Source organism: Vulpes lagopus, chromosome 6, assembly GCF_018345385.1.
Source record: "Vulpes lagopus strain Blue_001 chromosome 6, ASM1834538v1, whole genome shotgun sequence".
Taxonomy (NCBI): domain Eukaryota; kingdom Metazoa; phylum Chordata; class Mammalia; order Carnivora; family Canidae; genus Vulpes; species Vulpes lagopus.
Window position 1 is genome coordinate 27,077,994 of NC_054829.1, and position 21,598 is coordinate 27,099,591.

General features: G+C 44.1%; 1 protein-coding gene across 4 annotated transcripts in view; it reads right to left on the minus strand.

Annotated features, from left to right (window-relative positions):
- DCAF4 (DDB1 and CUL4 associated factor 4) overlaps nucleotides 1-15,724 on the minus strand; it is a 29,546-nt gene extending 13,822 nt beyond the window's left edge. For 2 of the 4 annotated variants that reach the window (XM_041759612.1, XM_041759609.1), the window contains exons 1-7: nucleotides 15,597-15,724; nucleotides 5,827-5,941; nucleotides 4,982-5,175; nucleotides 4,668-4,764; nucleotides 2,500-2,603; nucleotides 1,913-2,070; nucleotides 1,127-1,209 (exon numbers count right to left, since the gene is read on the minus strand). In XM_041759612.1, the coding sequence (XP_041615546.1) occupies nucleotides 1,127-1,209; nucleotides 1,913-2,070; nucleotides 2,500-2,603; nucleotides 4,668-4,756 (434 nt within the window). In that variant the 5' untranslated portion in view covers nucleotides 4,757-4,764; nucleotides 4,982-5,175; nucleotides 5,827-5,941; nucleotides 15,597-15,724. The remainder of the gene's footprint in view (nucleotides 1-1,126; nucleotides 1,210-1,912; nucleotides 2,071-2,499; nucleotides 2,604-4,667; nucleotides 4,765-4,981; nucleotides 5,176-5,826; nucleotides 5,942-15,596) is intronic. The other 2 variants (XM_041759610.1, XM_041759611.1) reach the window with 2 other exon arrangements.
- Nucleotides 15,725-21,598: the final 5,874 nt, after the last annotated feature.

The window sequence follows — 21,598 nt, forward strand, 5'->3', positions numbered from 1 at the left end:
TAAATCTATTACAACTCTCCCGAGATGAAAACAACACTCCTGAGAAATGAAACAGCATGCTAAAGAGCACCCAGTTATTAAGAACCAGGTATGGAGCCCCTTCCCTCTCCACACCATAGGCCACCACCCTACTAAGGGACCTACAGTCCCCTCCTGAGAGGGGTAGAGATAGACCTTAACTCCTTTCCTTTTTAGGAGGGGAACAGAAGTGGGGTATGCCCTACCTACCCTGGTGGGTAACCCTTGCATGGCTGCCCTTCTCTAAAGGGGACTCTGCTCCAAAGTAAGTGCTGTGTCCCCCATGATGTTTCTTCACCTGCCCGTGTACAGCAGGAGGCAGTAGAACGCAGGGCTTAGGCGCTCAGGCAGTGGAGGCAGGCAGATCCCACCCTCTCTAGCTTTACCTTGAGCCAATCGCTCCCACTCTGAACCTCAGTGTCTTCTAGACACTGGGGAAAGTATCAAACTAACTTACAGGGTTTTAGTTAAAATTGTACTAGACAGGGATCCCTGGGTGGCGCAGAGGTTTGGCGCCTGTCTTTGGCCCAGGGCGCGATCCTGGAGACCCGGGATCGAATCCCACATCGGGCTCCCGGTGCATGGAGCCTGCTTCTCCCTCTGCCTGTGTCTCTGCCTCTCTCTCTCTCTCTCTCTGTGACTATCATAAATAAAAAAATAAAATAAAAAAAAAATTGTACTAGACATCACAAGTATATAGAATTCAGTATATATACATCTGCTGAATGCTCTATTTTGGGTGACAATTCATTAGAATGGGAGGAGGCAGAAATCTCATGGGAATGAAGTTATGGACCTTTCACTACACTGAAAATGATTTTGAGTAACATAGAGGGAACATCTTGAGAAATTTCTGCTCAGGATCTCTGTCTGGATCCCTTCTCCTCTCTCCTTGGCCTCCTGCAGGAGTTTCTCCCCGTGCTCTAAAGGGAAAATGATTTTCTCAGGGCTGATTTTAGCAGAAGGCAGGCTGTGGCCCCTTCCATCATTGTGAAGAATCCTCAGAGTGGTTATGTACTCTAATCCTGATTGGCTTCTTGGACTATGGAAATAAGAAACAGGAAAAGAACATCCATGAAGAAAGCTTAACAATGAGGCTGTGTCTTACCGGCAGTAACTGGTGACATTGAGAAAACCCAGCTTGCTTTTCTGTAGCAATGAAGATGCATTAAAGCCTACTCTGGCTATTTTCTAAAAAAAAAAAAAAAAGATTCAATAAAGTTTTATGTTATGGGATAATGGAGAATGCTTTTGGTTTCATAGAATGTAACAAAGAAGCAACTGTATATACCAAGTTGGCAGAAACTATGTGTACAGAGATCTGATGGTCTCCTCTCCTTGGCAAGAGGAAAAGTCCATCACAAGAAAGCACATGTGAGCTGGAAAGTTGGCTCGGTGCCCACCAAGCTCCCCATCAATTTACCTGGGAAAGCCAGGTCAGGAGATGAAGCCACCCTGCTAATGAGTGTAAGAATAGCACTGGTCACTCAGGTCTGCATTCCATTCGACCTCTGGTGACCTGGGAGCTCCCAAAAATCAATTAAATATCCTAGCATCTAATCCCCAGAAGGAATGCAGGAAATCCTCATACCCAAACCACACACCTTGGTTTTCTATTTAGGATATACAGTTACTGAAACTGTATCACACCACTTCTCAAGATACCTCTGGGGAAGGACAAGATGTGAGAATCACTGATGAGATTTTGCAGGTTAAGAAAGAGGGGTGGGTGGGAGATTTCTTGCCTGTTCTCATTCCCTTCATCAGATTCCTATGGGGGGAGCTTGACACCACATGCCCTCAAGTGTATCATGCGAAGTGGTATGGGGGCGTCTAATTGGCACCTCTCATCAGCAGTGGGAGATAGGATGGCCACTAGGATTGTGGAGCCCACCTTTTTCTGTTTGTCTTCTTCCTCTAGCAGCTGCAGCCTTTTGCTCTCCATCTCCTTCTGGCGGATGCTCTCCTTTGTCAGGGGGTTGCAGTTGTTATGTCCGGGGAGTAAGCGGAAGTAGCGTTTCTTTTCGGGGTCAAAGTAAAACCCTGGCAGATCTTTAGTCAAAAGAAATGAGATCCACTTCAACTTAGAACACTGCCCTGACCCACCTAAGAAGGAACCCAGGGGGGAAAAAAATGAAGGAACCCAGGGGCCTGTCCACACCACCCCTCACAGAGCCCATCTGTTCTGAGGGGCAGAAGGTGGGCTAACATTGTCAGTCACCATCCCATGCTCATGGGAGGAGCCGTCAGCCTCAGGATCCCCATTCCTGACACACCTAGGGTATTTAGTGTTTTGATTTGCTCCAGAATTTCCTCCAAGCCAGGAATGGGCTGGTGACATACATGGAACATAACCACATGCAAGCAAAGACACAGAGGGCTAAAAGAGGCCAAAGAGATGTAACCAGATGACGAGGACGAGGTTTCATCTTTTCCACAGGCAGAGCCACAGGATGTCTACTGTTCAGCAGACTGCCTCACCTGGCACAGAAGAACTCCCAGCTGAGCCGGATGAGGTCGATGGGGACTCATCATCGCTGATGGGACCAGAATCCTGTGGGCTTTGCTCTGCCACTGAGTTACACCTGTTGACACACAATCACAGTAACTTGCAGTGAAGGGCTTGAGTCCCAGTTGTTCTGACTGTGGGATCCTGCAGGGGTCAATTCAGGCAGTTCCATGGCCCTCTGACCCTTCTGATTACTTGGGGAGATGTGACCTCTCCCTTCTCCTTGAAAGCAGTTTATCTACTACACACACACTAAAGTTAAGGCAAAGTTTTGGCTCCTTATCCTTAACAGGACGTGTGTCACAGTAATTCCCTTTCCTTATCTCCTCACTTGAGCATTTTGTGAGGTCTTTTTGAAATTTCCAGATGAAAAGAGGAATAATCTTTGCCAATAAGAATATTACCAGCTGGGCTCATTTGTCAGCTCAACAGCAGTTACAAGGCCAGGTGCATTTTATTCTTTATTGGATTTCGCAGTACAAATGGTTTAAATTTTACTTGGCCACATCACCTAACAGATGGAAAAATTGGGGGGTCGGAGCATAGAGGTGATTTGCTCAGTTAATACTGGGATAGTGCCATGGTTTGAACACTTGATTTGTGAAGCTACAAGCAGATTCTGTGGCAATTACAGGCTGAAGGATATAATGATAGAGCAAAACACCTAATTTTAGAATCCTGAAAAAATCTGCTTCAAAATCAAGAACTTCCTCCCCAACCCCCAAAGGAATACAAATGGAATAACTAGGCTGAAGAGATGAAAGAACTTTCTCTTTTGTCTGTAAATACTAACTACATAGTTTCAGAGAAAATTATTCATTCTCCCTTTTTATGGCCCAGAGCTTTCTGAAGCAGCTCATCTGTAATCAGCAGCAAGAGGAGGAAGGATTAAGGGTCATGACAAATGTCTACATTTCTAGTCCAAGGACTGCTGCTCCATTCTTTCCACAGAGCCCAGAAGGTGGCTGTCCAGCATGTTTCCACATGACTCTGCCAAAGCAGAGTTGCGACTCCTTTTTGCACAGATCATATTTTGCTACACGTTGTACTCTTGTGGAAAGGTGTGGGGCCCAAAAAATATCCATGGTTCTCCTTACAAAACATACAAACACTGGGCATCATGCTGATCATTCTATAACATGGGTCAAGTCTGCGACTCTGGCCTAAGAGTAATAGATTTATTCTGCTCCTAATAAGGCCCACTGTTTATGAAGGGCCTATTTTGAGCCAGGCAGCCCATCAGGGGCTTTCCATACAGTATTGCAAACCTCGTAAGTAATACTTCTCTTTTGTACAAGAGTGGCCAAAAGGATTAAGTAATTTGCCCAAATTCACATAGGCAAAAGCAATGTCAAACATTTTAATGGTTTTTGTTACTGTTTGGGTTCATGTGTTGTAGGAAGCATCTTGGTATTTGGCATCTTCTGACTGTCCATGTTAGGAGGAGGTCTGAAGTGTGGAGAAGTTTTGAGACTGCTGGCACGCAGTCCTCCTCTGGTGCAAAGACTTCTGCATGAAGGAAATACAATCTAGTCTTGGCCCAAGATACCCACCCACACCAGGAGAGGACATCTCTTCATAGTTCAGGGCCAATAGGACTTCTGGCCATAAGAACAGTAAGAGTGGAAAAGGTTTGCACCGGGGACTTCAACTCAGTATAGGTTAAGTTTAACTTTCTAAGCTGAGTAGTGGGTATATGATGTTCATTGTATTATTTTGTACACTTTTGTGTTTATTAAATGCAGTATTATATATTTAGCCTTTCTAAGGACTTGGGCTGAATTAGCTATTTTCATTGGCTAGGAAAAGAAAGAGAGAGAGAGAGGGAAAAAGTCTGCAAACTAGAAAAACAGCTCTCCAGTTCTACCTGATAATGTCTTACTTCTAAGCCTCTGGCTAGTGCTCTGGCCAGAGGTCATGGTCACTCTGGAAAGAAAGAAGAGTGTGGCTGTATCTCCTCATTACTCCAAGTGTGGCAGGCAGGCTGACTTCCAGCAGCGGCACCCTCTAGGATCTTGTTAGAGATGCAGACTCTTCTTGGGCCCCAGCTCAGACCCCGCATTGTGGTGAGAACCATGGTGACTCCCACACAACCAAGGGGTGCCACAGTGCTAGAGGGGCCCCGGGCAGCAGCACTTGCCTCTCATCAGGACCATGCTGTCTGAGCCGAGAGTTCTGCTGGTGGCTCCTTCTCCCACGTCTTCTATTCTGCCAGTTGTTTTTATACATTTCTGCTCCTAAGAGAGAAAAAAAGAAAGTTCACATACAAATGTGTGTGTGTGCACATGCACGTGCTTTTCTGTTTGCTTCTTGATATTTCCTTCATGCTCAGAGCTAGGCAAGAGGATGGCCCAACTTGGGTTCTCACTAGAGCCACCACACCACACCTACAAAGGGCCACTTCCAGGTGGAGACATCAAGGAAAGCCCATGCTTCTGTAGCCACTTCTCTTACCTCACCGTTGATACCTGGCCTGCCAATCTGCCGACCTCTGGTTCCTTGGGTCACTGTGTGAGGTGATGACAGATTCTCACAATTACATTAGATGGCAGTTGAGGCCGGCATGAGAACTCTTAGGTTATTCTTCTTTCTTTTCTTTACCAGATAACACCAGAGCATATAATTTTTCTTTCAGTCCACACACATCCCTATTTATAGAGAATAGATGACAGTGAACACTTTCTCCTACACAATTCCAGTACTGGGCAGGGAAAACTGTGAACATAGTTAAATGAGGGCCAGTGTGTAGGATTTCTCAATGTGCTTTATAAAGGGTTTGGCTTCCTGAAGTATGCAAGCTGTTAAAGGGACAGATGTGCAAATGCATTTTTTAAAGTAAGGAATGAGATAAAAACACTTCTTACTGATAGTGCCACAATATTTCAAGAGGCTTTTTCAAATCTTATCTTGTATAGCCTGAATCTCTCTCTTAACCACCAGTTTCAACATTGGGAATCACATTAAGAGTTCTTAAAAAGACCAAACTGTGGTACACGGACTAGTTGCTGTGAGTTCCATGCTTTCTTAACACCTGATTCACATCCCCCCTCCCCAGCCCCAACTCACAGGAGACAGTGATGACATCTTACTGAATATACTTTTATTTATTTATTTAAACTCAGTATACTTTAAAACCACATTCAAATGCCATCACAAAATTAGAAGAACATTTCTAGGACTGAATGCAACCAAAGAATAGATTAGAAAACTATTTGCTTTTATTTTCCAACTTCTTCTGAATGGGGAATGCTTGTTGGCATCAGCACACCCGAAGTCTGGACTCCTGGTCCAGTACTTACCCAAACATTTTGTGAATTCTGTAACAAAGTCCTCAGTTTGCTTGCTTCAGACAGTTTGCCTCCCCTACTGGGCCATTCCACAACTTGGATTACTTTCAGCAGACGCTCTCCAGTCCTGTGCCAGAATTAATAAGCACTACTAAGCAAAGCATATAGCCATGCTGAGGTGGGGCCATCATAAATGTCTTATTTTCATTCTCTGCTGGGAAATTATGAATTAAACTACTTTAATTATTCCTAGTCTGAGTCACTCCCCACAACTCAGGGTGTTATCCCTGTCCCAAATTCCCTTTCCACTTTATTCCAATCCTCCTTGTTAGCATAGCTCTCCACCTCATGTAGAAAAGAGGTGTTGCCAGGGATGAATATTACAACTTTACCCTTCCTCTTCCACAAGTATCTGCCTTTAATATTTCCAATGGTCTTTCCACTTGTCTTGGGGAAACAGGTGTCCTTGTGCCTTTTCCTGGCAAACCCATCCCACCTGGCTGTTGCTCTTATTCCTCCTCAGACTCAACAGACACCTGTTCCCGTATGCTTAACCAATTTCCCCTGTCCTTATATCTCAGCTTATGAACAGGCTTAGGTTTTTAATTTTTATGTGCTCCATCTCCAACCCAAAAGGAAGAAGATATCCTGAGCACATGGTCTATGTGCAGACATCCCATCTATTTCCCTGTCACTCCTCAACCCACTGCAGTCAGGCTACCTCCCTCATCCTTCTGGTAAAATGCTCTTGTGAGGCATTTAACTAATGATCCCCCTACCTGCCAAAGTTAGTGGTCTCTCTTTAACTAAAACATGTGATGCCACAAAGCATCACTCTTCCTTTGGCTTCTGGGAACATTTCTCTTGGTTTTCCTTTTACTTGTCAAACTCATCCTTTTCAAAGGTTTCTCTTGGGTCACCTGTCCTGAATCTGTTTTCTACTGTCCTAGATCTTTTCACACTTATACCACCATCTCACCTGCCAATGCACGTTCATCTCTAACCCCTAATACCCCTCCTGGGCATCAACTTGTACTGCCACTATCTACTTCTATGGTGACAGCAGACTCAGCAGGTTCAGAGCCCATGATTTCTCCCTAGTTCTCTGTCTGCTCTTTTACCTAACCCTATTTCCCTTCTCTGTAAATATTACCGCTGCCCTCACCCCTGTCCTATAGTACAATAACTTTATTCATTTTCCTAAGCAATCCACTTTCATGGTTCCTAGACACCACACACATGGGTCTCCCTGAGGATCAATTATCTTAATCTATATTTAAGAATAAAGTTGTATTTACTAACTAGTTAAGTTAGAAACTAAGAAGAACTATGCAGCAGAAGGGAAATAGGGCCAGTGTTAGAAAAAGAACCCTATTGACAGATTATTATTAGCAACTCTATAAAAAAATAATTTCTCTAGATTCCACATTCTGTACATAGGATGCCAGTTTGCTTTCATTGTGAAGTAATGCAGGACTACAGTGAAGAACACATGTAATGGTAAGTCAAAGCAGATCAGGAGGCAGGAGCATGGCATGCCCACACCATTATCCTCCAAAGAGGAGTGGCAAAATCAAGGACATAATAAATAATGAAATAACTGGTGAGCGCTGATTTTGGAATATGTCTGAACCAGTAACTCACACAAGTGCAGGTTCAGGTACTGCAACACAAGGAAAGGCTGACGGCATTAACTGACTTAATAAGCAAGATCAAGCCAAAGTCATCTTAAAAGGTCATAATAAATAGAAGTTGACTGAACACAGAAAGGATTAGAGTGGGATGAACTGGTATCTTTTTGTACTTTTAAGAAGCCTATTTCAGGGGTGGGGAGTGTCTTCCCCGAATGCAGACATAGTTCACTCTCAGTACCCACTTTATGCATTATGCTTGCCCTTATCACTCTGTACTAAACTTTGTAGTCCCATCTCAGATTAACATAACATGAATTCTCTAAGCAAAGAGCCTGCCTTGTTCCTTCTGTTCCTAGCACTCATGACCTACTTGTTCTCAGTAAATGTTCACTGAACTAAACAAAAAACAAAACAACCTCACAGCTACTTTAAAATTCCAGGTAGCCCCTTTTTGCTCTAGGCATTTTCATTTACAAAGTCAAACATGATTTAACTTTTTGGAAAATGACTAGGCAATACTTATCAAGTAACTTATAAATGTACAAGCCTTGTGTTGGGAATGGATCTTAAAAAATAATCCAAAAGACTATAAAAATTACAACTTCACAATCACTTTATGAGGCTAGTATTACCCTATTACCAAAACCGAAGACATCGCAAGAAAACTACTTATCAATATACCCATGACACAGACACACAAAATGCTAACAAACCAAATCCAGGAGCATATAAAAAGGATTATACATGATGAGCAAGCAGAATTTATCTCAGGAATATAAGGTTGATTCAACTTAGGAAAATCAATCAACGTAATACAGCATATTAACAGAATACATGGAAGGGAAAACCCCACATGATTATTTCAATAGATACAGAAAGGGCATTGGGTAAAATCCAATGGCCTCTCATGATTAAAAGCTAGAAATAGAAGGTAACTTCCTCAACTTGATAAAGGGCATCTACAAAAAAACCCAAAGCTAACATCACACTTAATGGTCAAAGAGTGCAAGTTTCCTCCCCAAGATCAGGAACAAGTCAAGGATGTCTATTCTCACCACTTCCATTCAACACTATACTGGAAGTTCTAGTCAACGGCAATTAGTCAAGAAAAAGAAATAAAAGGCACTCAAACAGGAAAATAAAAAGTACTTCTATTTGTAGCTGGCATGATCTTATATAGAGAAAATCCTAAAGAAATCAACAGCAAAACTATTAGAGAGGATACATGAGTTATACAAGGTTGCAGGATACAATCTGAAAGTGAAATGAAAGAAAACAATTCCATTTACAGTAACATCAAAAAACTATAAATTACTTAGGAATACATATAATATGGTAAGTGGGTAACTTGTACATTGAAACTATAAAACACTATGAAAGAAATTAAAGAGGACCTAAGTAAATGGAAACATATCTATGTCATAAATTATAAAACTTAAAATGGCCTCCAAATTGATTTACAGACTTAATGGAATCCCTATCAAAATTCCAATTGCTGTTTTTGTAGAAATGGAGCAGCTGATCCTAAAATTCATATGGAAATGCAAGGGGTCCAAAACAGTTAAAAAAAAAAAAAAAAGTCTTGAGAAAGCAAAATTGGAGGACTCACACTTTCCAATTTCAAAACTTAATACAAAGATACAGTAATCAAGATAATGTGGTAGCGGCATAAGGACAGAAACACAGATCACTGGAGTAGAACTGAGAGTCCAAAAATAAACCCACCACAGCTATGTTTTTTTTTTTTTTTTTAATTTTAAGTGGGCTCCACACCCAATGTAGGACTTGAACTCACGTTCCAGAGATTAAGAGCTGCATGCTCTACTGATGGAAACAGCCAGGCACCCCCCTCAACTGATTTTTGAAAAACGATGCCAAGACTATTCAGGAGGGGAAAGTAAAATATTTCAACTGCTAGGACAACTGGATAACCACCTGCAAAAGAATGAATTTGGATTCCTACTTCACATCATACATAAGAACTAATTCTAATGGATCTAATATCTAAAACTATAAAACTTAAAAAAAAAGATTTATTTATTTTAGGGAGAAAGAGAACGCATGCAAGATCAGAAGGGGGAGAGGGAGAAAATTCCAAGTAAACTCCATGCTGAGCTCAGAGCCCCACATGGGGCTCAATCCTACAACCCTGAGATCATGACCCAAGCTGAAACCAAGAACTGAATGCTTAACTGTGCCATCCAGATGCCCCTAAAAGCATAAAACTCTTAGAAGAAAACGAAGATATAAATCATCATGATCATAGATTAAGTAACGATTCCTTAGATAGAATGCCTGAAGCACAAGAAAAAAATAATATAAAATAGACCTCATCAAATTAAAAACTTGTGTACATCAAATGATCACTACTAAAAAAAGGGGAAAAAAAAGAGTGAAAAGCCAACTGACAAAATGGAGGAAAATTATTTTTATATTTTTTAAAGATTTACTTACTTATCTGAGAGCAAGAGCACGTGTTCAAATGGGGGGAAGGAGGTAGGGAAGGAGAGAATCTCAAGCCGACTCACTACTAAGCATAGAGCCCAACACAGGGCTAAGTCTCACTACCCCATGATCATACCTGAGCTTAAATCAAGAGTCAGGTGCTTAACTGACTGAGCTACCCAAGCACCCCAAGAAAATTATTTTTAAATTCTATATTTGATAAGGATCTAGTATCCAGAATATATAAATAACAGGAAAAATAACCCAACTGAATAATAATAAAACAATTAAAGACATTTTTTCAGACATACAAATGGCCACTTAGAAAATGAAAAGATGCTCAACATCATTAGTCACTAAGTAGATGCAAATCAAAACCACAGTAAGATACCACTTCATACCTACCAGGGTGGCTACAATCAAAAAAGCAGATAACAAGTATTGGTTGAGGATGTAGAGAAACCTCATACATTACTGGTGGAAGGCAAAATTCTGCAGCCAGTTTGGAAAAAAGTCTGGCAGTTGTTCCAAAGGTTCAACAGTTACATGACTTAGCAAAACCCAGCAGAAATGAAAACACAGAGCTATACAAAAATTTGGTACCATTCATAGCAGCACTATTCATAATTAATTGCCTCAAAGTAGAAACCTAAATTTCCATTGACTGGTGAATGGATAAACCAAATGTGCCACATCTGTACAACAGAGTTCAACCATGAAAAGAGTGAAGTACTAATGCTTGCTACAATGTGGACAAACCTTGAAAACATTATGCTAAATGAAAGTAGCCAGACACAAAGGGATGACACAAAAGGTCACATATTCTATGAATCAATGTACATGAAATCTCCAGAATAGGCAAGTTCAGATACAGAGAGACAGGGAGGAGAGAGGGGGAAGAAGAGGTGGTTTCCAGGGGGCTGAGAGTAGGGGAAGAGAAGGCAGAAAATGGGGAGTGACTAACTGGCACAAAGATCTCTGCACCCTCAAAGATTTTTTTTTTTTTGAAAGAAGCTTCTTGGGAGACTATTTTTCCGTTATGAGTAAGTCTGTTCCCCATTCATCCCAAGTTACATTGTTTTCACAGGCAACATGCCACCAGATTACAACAAGCTTTGGTACCAAAAGCAATAGTCACATATACAATACTTTAGTATGCCAGTTTTGTTTTAAAATCAGAATTAGGTTGAATGTGACTTTTATTTAAACTAAAATTTATGCCTGTGCATTCATAAAATACTGATATATTAGTTTCGTATTTCCTTTATTCTGTTTGATTACATACACGCTGAAAGGTAAACATACAGATCAAATGATGAGATTTCATGTTTCAGTGAAAGTTTAAAAAAAAGAAAACTTGTCTTTTTACTTAAGACTGCAAGATAAAGAATTTTTTTAAATTTTTTTTAAACAATTTATTTATGATAGTCACAGAGAGAGAGAGAGAGGCAGAGACATAGGCAGAGGGAGAAGCAGGCTCCATGCACCGAGAGCCCGACGTGGGATTCGATCCCAGGTCTCCAGGATCGCGCCCTGGGCCAAAGGCAGGCCCTAAACCGCTGCGCCACCCAGGGATCCCAAGAATTTTTTTTTTTTTAAGAGAGGGGGAGGTTGGGATTTGGCGCCTGTCTTTGGCCCAGGGCGCGATCCTGGAGACCCAGGATCAAATCCCACATCGGGCTCCCGGTGCATGGAGCCTGCTTCTCCCTCTGCCTGTGTCTCTGCCTCTCTCTCTCTCTCTCTCTCTCTCTGTGACTATCATAAATAAAAAAAAAAAAATTAAAAAAAAAAAAAAAAAGAGAGGGGGAGGTGAGGGACAGAGGGACGAGAGAGAATTATTAAGCAGGCTCCATGCCCAGGACTGAACCCAATGCAGGGCCCAAACTCACAACTGTGAGATCATGACCTGAGCCAAAATGGAGAGTTGGATGTTTCAGTGACTGAGACACCCAGGCACCCCATGAAATAGAATTTTTAAATCAGAACAACTAGGTAGGATCCTTTTCTGGAGTTGACCTAAAAGAAACTAACTGAATTGGTAGATTTTTTTTTTTTTTTTGGCTTCTGTTATCTACTTATTGTAGCACTCCCAACCAGGAGCAGTGCAATAATATGAAACACTTTGAAATCCATAATCTTTAAAAAAAAAAAAGGGGGGGGGGCAGATTATACAAAAAGACCACATATCACAAAGAGGTTAAAATGACTAGGTATATATATTTTTTAAAACTTTCATTTACATCAGCAGAAACTTCCTTAAATTTTCTTCCCCTATTTTCAGTGGTATTTCATTTTGAGGTTTAACATAGCAAGCCAGTATAAAGTTTTACAATTCAGTACAGCAGATCTCTTGACCCACAGTTTCACTTTCCCTGGGTTCAGTTATCCTCCATCAGATCCAGAAGCAGATGATTCTCCTCCGGATGTACCCTCAGATCATCAGGAGATCAGTAACAGCCTAATGCTGTGTCACAACATCTACATGTCGTCTCATCACGTAGGCATTTTATCATCTCACATCATCACAGAAGGGTGAGTACAATACAAGAAGGTATTTTGAGACAGACCACGTTCACATACCTTGTATCACAGTATATTGTTGTAATTGTTCTATTTTATTACCAGTTATTGTTGTTCATCTCTTATTGTGCCTAATTTATAAATTAAACTTTATCACAGGTATGTCTTATAGGAGAAAACATAAGTTTTTTACTATCCATGGTTTTAGGCATCCACTGGGGGCTTTGGAATGTGTCCCCTGGATAAGGGGTACTACTGTAATCCTGGATTCTGAGTCATTTTAAGATGAAAATGGAAAGGAGTATACGAAAATTTAGTTTTCTTCTGTAACATTTCAATCAACTGCTTGTTTCTTTCTTAGTCAACAGATGGATACCTGTCCTGTTCCAGATACACATTTAGCTGACAGCGATCTCTGAAAACTCTGAATCTAAATTTGTTCTTGTCAGAAACCAGAAAAACAAGACTGCCTAACTCAAGCTCTAACTGAAACCTATTGTTCTTATTTCTTATCATAGTTTTTTGAGACACTGATAAAGAGGTTTTGCAATGACCAGAACATTTTAACTGCTTGGCCAGAAAAGCCCCAAAAGCAACAGAATGCCTAGAAAACCACATCCCACACATCACCTCCCCGCCCACCATCATATGACACACACATTATAACCCCCCCCACCTGTGATCACATGTTCTGTTTGTTCACACGTACCTCTCTGTACATCTCCCTATAAAACTCTAGGTGTCCATCTTTCGGGCTTAGAGGTCAGTCAAGACTTGAGCCTGCCACCTCCTCAGGCTGCTGGCACTTAAGTTTTTCTTTTCCAAAGAAAGATCTCTTGAGAGAAGTTTATCCAAGTTTGTTCGGCAAGAGTATTGGCAAATCTAGGTAGGAGCTATGCTTTTGATTTGTCCAGGTCCAGCCCTCTCGGTATTCCTGGGGACGGAGCACTTGGCCTCACGGGGCACCAAAGCTTTCCTGTTGGTTTCTGGAGTTACTGGCTGAGATGGATTGTTGGGTAACACTCTTAACGTTATCTACATGTGGTGGATAATCTAGTGGATACCCAGAGCTTCTGAAAGACCTATAAATCTTCCTCACCAACCTTTGGCACATCTTGGTAGGCAGCTGTGTATACCTCTAATGCTTTGCCATGAAACAGAATTTCAATAGTGATAAAATGGAAATACAGTGTTGGTATCCTTTATTTTTTGCTCTTCAGAACTGCCAATAGCTTTCTCCAGATGAAAGCTGTTTGGGTAGCATCCACTGTAGCTGCCTCTTTTTTATTTATTTTTTTTTTAAGATTTTATTTATTTATTCATGAGAGACAGAGAGAGAGGCAGGCAGAGACATAGGCAGAGGGAGAAGCAGGCTCCATGCAGGGAGCATGATGTGGGACTCGATCTCAGGACCCTGGGATTATGCCCTGAGCCGAAGGCAGATGCTCAACTGCTGAGCCATCCAGGCATCCCTGTGGCTGCCTGTTTAACTGGGTTCCATCCACATGCCCATAAGATGGGTTTGCAGACTTGTCCATTCCTTGCCATTATGGTTGTTGTGAAGTCATCCCATTTCATTTTTACCTTGGTTTTAAGAACTTTCAAAGGTTCACCTCCTCTGGCTCCAAGTATGAACCTCTGCCTTTTTGATAATCCTGAAGTTTGGCAAATTTTGGAGTTTTTCAGGTCCTGCTTCAAATCAAGGATCTCCCTGGGGGGCTCAGCGGTTTAGCGCCTGCCTTTAGCCCAGGGCAGGATCCTGGAGTCCCGGGTTCGAGTCCCACATCAGGCTCCCTGCACGGAGCCTGCTTTTCCCTCTGCCTGTGTCTCTGCCTCGCGCTCCCTCTGTGTCTCTCGTGAATTAAAAAAAAAGGGGGGGGCAGCCCCAGTAGCTCAGTGGTTTAGTGCCACCTTCGGCCCAGGGTATGATCCTGGAGAGCTGGGATCGAGTCCCATGTCAGGATCACTGCGTGGAGCCTGCTTCTCCCTCTGCCTGTGTCTCTGCCTCTCTCTCTCTCTGTGTCTCTCATGAATAAATAAAATCTTTAAAAAAATAAAAATAAAAGTGAGAAACATCCTAAAAAAAAAAAAAAAAAACACCCAACAGGGTAATTACGATGTCGCAGACTCCTGGACTGTAATATGGAAAAGGCGAATGCTGAATAGCTTGTAAAGCCCAACACAAAATGGCCCCTACAAGGAGCTCGCCTTGCCCACCTTGAGTTTTTTTTTTTTTTTTAATAACTATTTTTTACAAATGAGGAAACTGAGGCTTCCAGGTCTAAGTATCTTACCCAGCAGGACACGAAGAGTGGTGGAAAAGAAATTCCGCCCCTGCCGGTCAGGCCCCGGGGCTGGGTTACCCGCAGAACGCCACCTCAACCGTAATTTCCATTGTTATTTAAAACAGAACTTCGCGGGTGTGTGTGTGTTTGGAAGTTTGTTTCCTCCAGAAGTTTTCACAGATTTCTTTCCTCCCCGTTGTCGGAGTCTAGAGAGGGGGACCGCAGGCCACCCCCACGGCCTTGGGGGAAAGCGGCTGAGGGCGGCGGCGGGGGGTGACGAGGCCTCGGGGACCCGAGAGCCCGAGTACGTAGAGGCGGCTTTCCCGCCGGCTCGCAGCTCGGCGTGCGGGTTCGCACCCGGGCTCCGGCACCGACCAGCGCGGCAGGGAGCGCGCAAGCGAAACCTCACTAGGCCTCCTCCTGCGCCCGACGGAGGTACCCACCTCCCAGGCTGCAGGGGGGCCCTGGCTGAGGCGCGCGAGGCACTTAGCTCGGCGCCGAGCTCTCGGTCCACGCTCAGGGAGCGGCAGCCGTTCTCACCGCCTCAACTTGCAGGGAAACGGCCGCCGAGGCTCCCCGGTCCCGACGCCGGCAGGTGCCGGGTGCCACGCTCGGCAACGGGGCTCAACAGGACGCCCCTCGGGGTGCCCCCCACCCCCGCGGTTACCGCCGCAGAACCCAACCGACGGGACGGGCGGGGCTCCTCACGCCGCGGGGCCGGCCCAGCCCCCCACCCCCCCACGCCACGGTCAGGCCGGCGTCGCACGTGCTCCGCGGCTCCCCGCCCCTTTCTCGGGCCTTCCCCCACGGCCCAGCCCACCCCGCGCTCTGTGCGGGGAGCAGCGGCAGCCCCCGGGCCGACGCCAACGGCCGCCGCTGCCGGCACACACTGACTCACCAGACGGTCCTTTGCGGCTCTCCTCAGGCCCGGGGCAGGCCGGCGTACGGGATACGCGTGGACGGAGAACCCGGAAAGACCACGCTGTAGCGTCGGCCAGTTAGTTGCGTCCGTTTTTGTGTTGTCGCAGCGGATAGGACTAGGAGGCCGCCCCCTCCTTCTCATTGGACACGGCTTCTGGCTGTCTACGCCAATAGGGTGGGTCTTAGGGGGAGGGCGGAGACTGGAGCCTCGGCTCCTCCCATGCCAGGCGAGGAGGCCGCGTGTGGGCGGGCGAGTCTGGGGCGGGGCCTGGCGCGGCGGGGGCGGGGCCGGGCGGGCCGGGGGCGGAGTTCCGACCCCGGAAGCTCCGAGGAGGCGGTGTCTCTGAAGGAGTGGTACCCGACCCAGCAGCGGATACCTTCGCTTTCCGCAGCCAGTTGATCCCGCCGGGAGTCGTACTCCTGCTGCCTTGAGCTACTATATTTAAAGCTGAGATTTCGAGGGGAGGAAAGATGTTACTGTGGGAAAGACAAAGGCGTCTCTGAGGTGAGGGAGAAAAAAACAGGTGGTGAGGTCTTGGGCAGTGACCTCAGGTGACCTCAGCAGCCGAGGCTGCTGACCCTAGGTGTGTATAGCTCCAAGGTGCAGAGGAGCGTGGTCTGGACGGCCGTCAAGGAAGGTCACTTCTAAGTCTAGTTCTGTTTTCCTGCTTTGCTCTATGACCTAGGACGAGTCTCTTCTTCTTTTTTGTGCCTTCATTTCTTCTTTTGAACCATGAAGTTGATCTGATGTCCTGATGTTCTCTCCAAGGCAAAGTTTGTTTGTACGACTAATATTTCCAGAATGTTCTCTTTGTGCTGTCCCTGTTCCAGATATGAGCTGACAGCTATCAGAACTTTTGGAAGCTTGCAATGGGCACTTGGCCAGAAGTGATGGTTTTGTGAGAAGATCTGGCTGGGTTCAAACAGGCAGGCTTGGTGGTGGTGGGGGGGGGCAGGGGTTGGTTAAAAAGGAAAGAAAGAAAAAAAAATTATACAAATAGGCTGGGCTTGGTTGTTGCCACTACCAGGCCTGGCACACCACGTGCCTTGTTAACCCAGGTACCTCTGAGTGGCTGGACGGGTTAGAAAATAGGTTGTGTGGTTTATCAGTTGTATCTCAGTGTGAAAGCATTTCAGTCAATAATAAAGAAGGTAGAATTTAAGCTCTCAAGGAGTTTACAAACAAATGCAGGGTGTGGAATGGGGAGAGGTGGTAAGCGGAATGAGAAGTGAGTATAGTCAGAATAAAGGACAGCGTTGTGAAGCTTGAGTGGCCCAGAAGAGAAGGCAGAGAGAAATTCTGAGCTGAATAAGCCGCCTGCCTGTTCAAGGAATAGTGAGGCATTTATTTTGGCTGGATGGGAGGGAGTCCTGGAAGCAAAACCCTGCTGGGTAGGTTGGGTCAAAGGTCAGGGGTAGGAGCTGGCCAAGAGACCCGGAGGTCTGAGAGTTGGGGAGTGCGGGACTAGAGCTGCACTTTGGAGCGGTCACCCAGGCAGCACAGTGGGAGAGACTTGTGCAAGTCGACTGGGAGCCTCCATAGGAGCTTACTGCAGCAACTCGGTGAAAAGTAGTGAGGACTGAAGCCGAGTGGTGGCCGCTGGGATGGACCGGAGTGTAGATGGGAGACACTTCAGAGGAGGGAGGAGCTGCAAGGCTTGATGAACTTTGTGGGAGGAGTCAAAGGGGATTGTAAACTGAAGAGCTAGGGTCACTGGAGAAGGTCAGGAAGGAGTTGGCTTGGGGCAGGCGGAGTGAATGGCCGCAGCCCGGCAGCTGGGGGCTCAGGCACAGCTTCTGCCTCGGCCATCTGCAACAGGCACACCTGAGAAAAAAAAGGTTAGAGAACATTTACCAATCAAGGCACAAAAGGAACTTGGTCTTGGGTGAGTCATTTGGCCTCTGTGAGCCTCAGTTTCCTTCCTCATAGATAAAATGAGGATGACGATCTGTATTGAAGAGTTATAGTGAGGAGTAGATGTGGTGACTATAAAGCACCTCACGGCTTGGTCTACATGTCCATGGATTAAGCAGCCTCTGTTATGAGGAAGGCTGGATATCTGGATGGTGCATATTACCATCAAAAGCAAAAATAGGGGCTCCTGGTTGGTTCAGTAGGTTGAGGGATGGATTCTTTTTTTTTTTTTAATAAATTAATTTTTATTGGTTTTCAATTTACCAACATACAGAATAACACCCAGTGCTCATCCCGTCAAGTGTCCCCCTCAGTGCCCGTCACTCATTCACCACCCCCGCCCCCCCCCCCCCCCCCCCCCCTCCTTCCCCTCCCCCACCCCTAGTTCATTTCCCAGAGTTAGGAGTCTTTAAGTTCTGTCTCCCTTCCTGATATTTCCCACACATTTCTTCTCCCTTCCTTTATATTCCCTTTCACTATTATTTATATTCCCCAAATGAATGAGAACATACACTGTTTGTCCTTCTCCAATTGACTTACTTCACTCAGCATAATACCCTCCAGTTCCATCCACGTTGAAGCAAATGGTGGGTATTTGTCGTTTCTAATGGCTGAGTAATATTCCATTGTATACATAAACCACATCTTCTTTTTTTTTTTTTTTAAATTTTTATTTATTTATGATAGTCACAGAGAGAGAGAGAGAGGCAGAGACACAGGCGGAGGGAGAAGCAGGCTCCATGCACCGGGAGCCTGATTAAACCACATCTTCTTTATCCATTCATCTTTCGATGGACACCGAGGCTCCTTCCACAGTTTGGCTGTTGTGGACATTGCTGCTAGAAACATCGGGGTGCAGGTGTCCCGGCGTTTCATTGCATCTGAATCTTTGGGGTAAATCCCCAACAGTGCTATTGCTGGGTCGTAGGGCAGGTCTATTTTTAACTCTTTGAGGAACCTCCACACAGTTTTCCAGAGTGGCTGCACCATTTCACATTCCCACCAACAGTGTAAGAGGGTTCCCTTTTCTCCGCATCCTCTCCAACATTTGTGGTTTCCTGCCTTGTTAATTTTCCCCATTCTCACTGGTGTGAGGTGGTATCTCATTGTGGTTTCGATTTGTATTTCCCTGATGGCAAGTGATGCAGAGCATTTTCTCATGTGTGTGTTGGCCATGTCCATGTCTTCCTCTGTGAGATTTCTGTTCATGTCTTTTGCCCATTTCATGATTGGATTGTTTGTTTCTTTGGTGTTGAGTTTAATAAGTTCTTTATAGATTTTGGAAACTAGCCCTTTATCTGATAGGTCATTTGCAAATATCTTCTCCCATTCTGTAGGTTGTCTTTTAGTTTTGTTGACTGTATCCTTTGCTGTGCAAAAGCTTCTTATCTTGATGAAGTCCCAATAGTTCATTTTTGCTTTTGTTTCTTTTGCCTTCGTGGATGTATCTTGCAAGAAGTTGCTGTGGCCAAGTTCAAAAAGGGTGTTGCCTGTGTTCTCCTCTAGGATTTTGATGGAATCTTGTCTCACATTTAGATCTCTCATCCATTTTGAGTTTATCTTTGTGTAGGGTGCAAGAGAGTGGTCTAGTTTCATTCTTCTGCATGTGGATGTCCAATTTTCCCAACACCATTTATTGAAGAGACTGTCTTTCTTCCAATGGATAGTCTTTCCTCCTTTATCAAATATTAGTTGACCATAAAGTTCAGGGTCCACTTCTGGGTTTTCTATTCTGTTCCATTGATCTATGTGTCTGTTTTTGTGCCAGTACCACACTGTCTTGATGACCACAGCTTTGTAGTACAACCTGAAATCTGGCATTGTGATGCCCCCAGCTATGGTTTTCTTTTTTAAAATTCCCCTGGCTATTTGGGGTCTTTTCTGATTCCACACAAATCTTCAAATAATTTGTTCTAACTCTCTGAAGAAAGTCCATGGTATTTTGATAGGGATTGCATTAAACGTGTAAATTGCCCTGGGTAACATTGACATTTTCACAATATTAATTCTGCCAATCCATGAGCATGGAATATTTTTCCATCTCTTTGTGTCTTCCTCAATTTCTTTTTTTTTTTTCTTCCTCAATTTCTTTCAGAAGTGTTCTATAGTTTTTAGGTATAGATCCTTTACCTCTTTGGTTAGGTTTATTCCTAGGTATCTTATGCTTTTGGGTGCAATTGTAAATGGGATTGACTCCTTAATTTCTCTTTCTTCAGTCTCATTGTTAGTGTATAGAAATGCCATTGATTTCTGGGCATTGATTTTGTATCCTGCCACGCTACCAAATTGCTGTATAAGTTCTAACAATCTTGGGGTGGAGGCTTTTGGGTTTTCTATGTAGAGTATCATGTCATCGGCGAAGAGGGAGAGTTTGACTTCTTTGCCAATTTGAATGCCTTTAATGTCTTTTTGTTGTCTGATTGCTGAGGCTAGGACTTCCAATACTATGTTGAATAGCAGTGGTGAGAGTGGACAGAGGGATGGATTCTTGATTTCAGTTCGGGTCATGATCTCATGTGTCATGAGTTCGAACCGAGGGTCGGCTCCATGCTTCGTGTGGAGTCGGCTTGAGAGTCTCCCTTTCCCATTCCCTCTGCCCTTTCCCCTGCTCACACTCTCTCTCTAAAATAAATAAATGTTTAAAGAAAAAAATAATTCCTGGGACGCCTGGGTGGCTTAGTGGTTGGGCGTCTGCCTTTTTCTCAGGGCGTGATCCCGGATTCCCGGGATCGAGCCCTGCGCCTGGCTTCTTGCGTGGAGCCTGCTTTTCCTCCCTCTGCCTGTGTGTCTGCCTGTGTCTCATGAATAAATAAATAAAATATTTTTTTTAATTCTTTTTTTTTTAAATTTCACCTCCAGAATTTGAAGCCAAGGCAAATAAGAGTTTTGCATCTAAAATGAACATTAAATTTGACTACATTAAAAAGAAAAAAAAACATGTAATCCTTGTCATATGCCTTATATTTTCTAAGACTTTTCTGTATATTCATTCTTTTCATTAGGACAACAGTGTGAGATAGGTACTACTAATAATAGTACCACTTCACTGATTAGTTGAGCCTCGGTTAAGTCACACAGTCAGTGAGTGGCAGAGCCAGGATTTAAACTTAAGCAGTCCAGGGATCCCTGGGTGGCGCAGCGGTTTGGCGCCTGCCTTTGGCTCAGGGCGCGATCCTGGAGACCGGGGATCGAGTCCCACGTCGGGCTCCCGGTGCATGGAGCCTGCTTCTCCCTCTGCCTGTGTCTCTGCCTCTCTCTCTCTCTCTCTCTCTCTCTCTGTGACTATCATTAAAAAAAAAAAAAAATTAAACTTAGGCAGTCTGGTTCCAGAATTTGTGCTCTCAGGGCAAAAACTATTGAAAGTCAAAAGACGTTTAGTTTCGTATAAAATATCTTTAACTCCTATCGCAGAAAAGTGATTTTCTTAATATATAAAGTACTTCAAAAATAATCTCAATAGAAAAATGAACAGCATTGGGCAGCCCAGGTAGCTCAGCGGTTTAGCACCACCTTCAGCCCAGGGCGAGATCCCAGGGTCCTGGGATCGAGTCCCACATTGGGCTCCCTGCATGGAGCCTGCTTCTCCCTCTGCCTGTGTCTCTGCACCGCCCCCCCCCCCCCGTCTCTCTCTGTCTCTCATGAATAAATAAATAAAATCTTAAAAAAAAAAAAGAAAAATGAAAGCATCTATACCAACTATACAGAAAAGGAAGTAAAAATGAAGGGATCCCACTGTCACTCAATATAAGTAAAATGTGGTTTAAAACTCCTGACGGGTACCTGAGTGGCTCAGTCTTGATTTTGGCTCAGGTCATGATCTCAGGGTCATGAGATTGCCCCCTATGTGGGGCTTCATGCTCAGTGCAGAGTCTGCTTGTCCCTCTCCCTATCCCTCTGCTCATCTCATTCTGCTCCTCCCCTGTTCTCTCTCTCTCTCAAATAAATAAATAAAATCTTAAAAGACAAACCCTTCTCTGGTATATCCTTTTTCATAACCAGATTAGCAAAATCCAGAATTTTATTAGTGCTCAGTAAGGCTCTCCTACAACCTCTAAGGGAGATAC